At 40.5% G+C, this 6,056-nt stretch overlaps 1 protein-coding gene across 1 annotated transcript in view; it reads left to right on the forward strand.

Annotated features, from left to right (window-relative positions):
• The window catches only part of LOC124059077 (rho guanine nucleotide exchange factor 17-like), a 62,454-nt gene extending 58,281 nt beyond the window's left edge, over positions 1-4,173 (forward strand). The window contains exon 24 of the mRNA XM_046388833.1: positions 29-4,173. Coding sequence (XP_046244789.1) covers positions 29-237 — 209 coding nt within the window. The 3' untranslated portion in view covers positions 238-4,173. The remainder of the gene's footprint in view (positions 1-28) is intronic.
• Positions 4,174-6,056: the final 1,883 nt, after the last annotated feature.

Below are 6,056 nucleotides of genomic sequence, written 5' to 3' on the forward strand. Positions count from 1 at the left end.
CCTTCAATCCCTCCTCTCTGTGTTCCAGGCAACCAGTCCCAGAGCAGCAGCACAGTCGACGGGAACCTCCAAAGATGTGACTCAGCGCGCCGCAGAGCATCTGCCCACATCCCTCCAAAAACCAACCACTTAGTAATTTCCGGTGGTGATGGCTACGAGGATTTCAGACTGACCAATAGCAGTGAAACGGTCGGACGAGATGACAGTACCAACCATCTTTTGCTGTGGAGGGTCTGAGACAATTGACCCCAGTTTCAACAGTCCGCCCCAAGCTCCCTCTAGCTGAGAACGGCGCACAAGCCCCCCCCCCAGCGGACTCCTCACTTTTTGGTGTTGTTGTTTTTGGTCTTCTGCTCAGTCCACCAGTCTCTGTGTGCATAATATGGCTGTCCATTCCCTACTGGACGTAATACTGAATATGATCACTTCAAACCCAGTTTCTCTGTGTTAATGTTTCTGATGGTGTGCATTGTTCCTCACTGAGAGGCGTCTGTGTGTGTGTATCTTTCCGTAGAAAAGTGTCTTTGAACTCGAGTCTTTACTGAAGGAGACAGATGGAGACAAAGAAGGGAAGAATGACATAAGTGAAGAAAGGACTTGGACTCTGCAGAATGTCATTGTCATTGCAAAGGAAGACATTTAGGTGAAGCATGTACCTGTCCTTTGACCTTTTTGCTGTCTTTTTGTGGACTTGGACATCAACCCTTTACTCCATCATCACAACATCTTAGCCTGAACTACAGACAAAATGCCTCCTGGTGATTAGAGGTAAATGTCATGTATAAATATAGAAATATCTGAGTGGAAAGAAAACCATGACGGTAGTTCAACGGATATTCTGCAGGCACATCTCAAGCTTAGCAGAGGAGTTCAGCTGAACCCTCTAGAGGAAGTATTTAGCTCCTGAAATCTGTTTGGCCAGTTCTGAACAGCACCCCCTAATGGCAAATCTAAGATCAGATATTTCAGGTCATTCTATAGCTGGTGGACATGAGACTGCCAAAATCATCTTTTCTTCTGTAGAGGAATGTATTAGAGCATCACTGAAGTGCAATATGTGGCAAAGATACATGTAAACATATGCACACCATCACATTAATGCACAACCTTCACCCACTGAAGCTTTGCTGCCAGATTAAGATGACAAGAAAGTAACTGGCGCCCCCTGCTGGAGTTCTATAGAAAGAAAATGCAGTGGAGACACTCCTGAACAGGACTATGCCAAATCCTTGTGTGTGTTTTGACATTAAGGGATCTGAAGAGATTTCTTTTGCCTTGAAATTTCACTTTGTTTAGTGGAAATCAGGAGTCGATGTTGGTGATTTCTGTAGCAGAGATGCTAGGTTATGGTAGCAGATAATGATAGTTATGTACAGTATTTATGGTTTTGATTTTTAGCGCCTTCTTTTACAGCACTTAAGTTATAGAAGATGTAGCTTTCACATTTTCTTTTTGAATTGAAGAACAAGGAGACTCCTGGCTTAATTATCAGCATACATACAATGGGCATAGATGGGTTCAGGCACACAAACGTAAACAGTTTAAGTCTAACAATACAGTCCACTCATACATCGTACAGGGTTCATGTTTTGGACTTGTGTGACTCCATAAATGCGGAAATCATTTAGTATTTCAGTTGTTTTTCGACTTATTTTGTGACAAGAAATGAGATGTGTTGTTGCACCCCAAATGCGCAAACACTGATTTCATTATGGATTGTTGGAGAGCATGTGGTTTGTTTGTGAGACAGGAGACAGTGCACAAGATACGGAGTAGGTCAAAAGGACAAATGCTGAGCACCTGCATGTGCCTTCAGAAGGCTGAAAGTTAAGCCATTAAACACACGCATACACACAGTGAAAAGTCAGATCTCCTTCGTCCTGCAGCAGATGTCTGCAGAAGTGAAGCGTGACTCTGACTTGACGTACACACACACACACACACACACACACACCCATACGTTAGCCTCAGGCTGTGGGGTTAAGCAGTGATTGTCTTTGATCCCTCCGAGCCTAGAATTGCACTTTGCCAGCCATCTGGGCACTTCACCTCAGATTTCCCACTTCTCAAACGCATCCACATTAGTGTAACTCTCACTGTAAGAGCAGCTAACCGTTAAGAGGATTGGGTGGCTGTTGTGATAGCTGCTAACTAGCTAGTGAGCCCTTTGCCTCTGTTAAGAGTAAAGGCCTGTATACATCCTTCACAAGTGCTTCGTTATTCAGTTGATTACTATTAAAAAAGGATCTTGTTTGTGATTTTCTGTCCACAATTCAGGCAAAACTGTAGTTAGCTTGTGGTAGCCTGTGAAGAATACAGCAAGTTGACAGTTTTTAGTTTGACATTTTGGGAAATGTGCTTTTTGAGTTTTTTTTTGTTGAGAGTTAAGTGGGAAGATTGATACCATGTATTTCTGTTTATATATTTTTGTTCTGTAAATATTAAACTACAGCCAGGTAGCTTAGCTTAGCATGAAGACTAAAAACAGGGGGAAACGAGTAGCCTGGCTCTGTCTGCAGGTTAAAAAAAAATCTGATTAACACATTATCTCTTGTTTGTTTATTCTCTGCAAAGTTACAGCACATAAAACTACAATGTGTCATTTTTACACTTTAGTTGCGCTCATTTAACATATGAAATTTAATGTGTTAGTGATTTTTACATGTGCTGTTAGGTTGAATTTTTTTTTAGCATTGCTTTCTCCCTGTTTCCAGTATTTGTGCTAAGCTAAGCTAAGCTAACCCATCACTGGCTGTGTAGCTTCATATTTAATGAACAGCTATGAGAGTGGTATTATTTTCTTAATCTTGTCACCTAACTCTTAGAAAAAAAAAAGTGACATTGTTTCCCTAAATGCTCTGATATTTCTTTTCTGTCCTCTGACATTAAGGTTAAGTGTTTTGATGTTATGCATGATTCACAACACAGTTAATATTTGTGTTCTCAGTGCCAAGAGCTGCCAAGTTACCAGTGAAAATGCTGTAAGTCTGTGTGGGCTGCAGAGCGGTGGGGGCTCCCTGCAGAATGGAGTTTGTATTGTCTGTGAACAGTGAAAAATTGGGGGTGTTTAGTGGAACATCTCTGTGGTATCTCTGCTGGTACCAGTGCCTCTAAAACCATCAGCTGGTCAGCAGAAAAGAGTCACAGCACCTCGACTGCGGGCGTTCAGTTCACTGTGTTTTTAGTCTATCTTCCAGCTCTGGGGTCTCTGGGTAAAACATACTTTAGGTCCAGGGCTGTAAAGTAAGTTTGATTGATGGCCCTCTTCAGGATTTTCTGAAACTGCCACCATAAAGTCAACATCTTTCAATCCAGCTGATTTGGAAAGTAGATTTTCTTTAAACATCTAGAGTTAAGTATTTGCCTTAAGAATATATTTTTCTGTTTCCTCGGTAAACACATCAGTATAAATGACTAAATTATCATATTTCAGCAGTTACATTTTAGATCTTGAGCCCAGGGCATTCACTTTCTTTTCTTTTTTCAACATGCAAGCAAGCACTCACATGTAAACACATCTTAAAACTAAAGGATTGAGAGAATAAAGCATCTTATGTGCCAGTTAGAAAAACTTATTCACTTCACTTTTTCACCATCACACCAAGCTCATCCTATTGTCACTGTACCGTAACTCTCAGCCACTTGTAAGTAACCTCCTCATGTCCATATGTGAAAGAAGTCTTTATTGTTGTAAATATTGGTATATATTGCCTTTTTTTCTGTAAATAGTGCACCCACGGTCCTCAATTGTTGATATGAATTTAATGGCATATTTTTATATATTTGTGTAAGGTTTGTTTTTGTTCGTATTTTTGCCCCACCTTCCTCTCTGGCATGTGCTGTCAGTGCTGTTTTAAATTATAACTCTCATAGATCTCTCCAGAAGAAGACAAGATGGCTTCTGTTGTTAACAGGGCGACCGACAGATAAAGTTTTGATACTTTCACTGGTAGCCATGCTAGCTCCAAAACATGCGTACGTCTGGTTCCCGGATGTCCACAGGAAGGAAAACAACGTGGCAGGGTTTGCCACCTGGTCGTAACTCTGTTAATCTCTGGCTAACAGCTTTCAGTTTTTCATGGTTACAGTCTGTCAGAGTTACTTCATGTCTGTAGCTGTTATTGTTTTTGTCACCGTGGGTTCCTCTTTGTAATTAAACTCAGTTCACTGGTGCCCATTCGTGCCTCTTCTTCCTTCAGCTGCAGAGGGACGGGTCCTGTAACGCTCAACAAAGTACATTCACGCGTAAATTAGTGTCGTAGTTTTTACTCATATTATATCAATCAACATAACCTGAACACATGATTAGAAACTTAGATATGGCGTTCACATGCAGCAGTATGCAAGTAACCGGGTTCATAACCAGAATGCTAATGTGTATATATCTTAGATGCTTGTTCTCAAATGGTTAAGATGATTGCAAACTGACAACCTTCAACTTTTGTTCAGACAAAAAACTGAATGAATTTTTGCTGGGTATTTTTGACTGTTTTAGAATAGGTGGGAAAAAGTATAATACTGATAATTGATAATGGAAATAATTGCTTTTTGCAGGTCTATTTTTTCCCAACACTTTAGTCAAACTGATGCCAGTGCTGGTACAACGAACCCAACATGAGACACATAGACACAGTCAAAGTCATTTACACAATCCTTAAAGGTGTGTCAGATTTCAGTCACTGGAATGAAAACGTGGCATTGCTTCTGGATTACACTTGTATGTGTGTCTGTGGCTCAAGAGGTGGACCGGTTGTCTGCCAAAGCGGTCGGCGTGTTCAAGTGTCCCTGGGCAACATGCTAAACACCATAAGGCTTCCAATGGCTGTTCCATCAGTGTGTGTGAGAGTGTTCATGTGAACTGCAGACACTGACCACAACACAAAGTCACCTCTGTGGGTTTTTTTTTCTTTTTTATCAGCATGCTTCAGTGTCACACTGCTATTCATTTTACTTTAACCCACTGACCCACAATGAATGAATTGTATTGTGACATGATAGCCCTGCAGCATATAGAGGGAAACTGTATGAATGCAGACCATTCAGGACACACACAACCACAAATGTTGCCCCTCCACCACTCATGAACACACACGCGAATTACGACTCACTTACATCCACACACAGTATTCAAATGCTGCATTAAACAGTGAAAATCTGTGTGATTAATGAAGGAGGCGGTAAAGACAGCAGCACAGAGATTCATCTATGACTGACATGAATGAGTCATTGACTCACACTGACTCACTGGTTCATCCCAGCTGTGGAAAGTGGGCCAGTGGAAATCTCCTTCATTCACTGGTATCAGGTTTACAATGTGTATTTGAAAAAACTGTATTTTGCTTTTGCTTTTGCTTTTTTTTTTTAAGAAATCTTGCATAGTGTAAACACATAAATGACTTTTCAGCCATTTGTTTCTTTTCCCATGCAGACGGATTATAATAATTACATTTCCCCTTAAAGGCCGCATAATTACACTGTAAAAGTAAGTAAGAAATTGGACTAATTTTACCTGAATTACAGGAGCTGCTTTTTCCACCACTGCATTGACGCAACTCTTGAACAGCAACAATCCACTATTTTATGTTTTTAATTGAGCTATATTTATTGAGACAACAACATAAACAACATCAAATCAACTCAACAAGGTATGTCAATACACTTGCTTATATCCTCTCTGTGCACCTGACAGCTTAAGCTCTGGGATGGAAAACCCCAAGAGGTAGTTCTCAGAAATGAGTCCACTGATTTAAAGACACAGATGGCCTCCCCCAAACCTGGTAATGGAGCATGCAGACATATTTTACAGCTATAATTAAATGCACATATGTGTACATGTATAGGTCAATAGACAAAATGAACCATCCACAGGGCATAAGTAGGATAAAATGATCCAAAGGACTTCTTCAGTCCTGTGTAGGCAGTTAAATGTCACAGGACCTTAACGACTTAAGAAGACCAAAGGAGCAGCTGGCTATAACTGGCTACAAAAGGCATTAGGAAATTAAATACTTGGGATCAATAGTTTATTGAAATAAAAACTGTCGGAATGAGGTAAA

Source organism: Scatophagus argus, chromosome 5, assembly GCF_020382885.2.
Source record: "Scatophagus argus isolate fScaArg1 chromosome 5, fScaArg1.pri, whole genome shotgun sequence".
Taxonomy (NCBI): domain Eukaryota; kingdom Metazoa; phylum Chordata; class Actinopteri; family Scatophagidae; genus Scatophagus; species Scatophagus argus.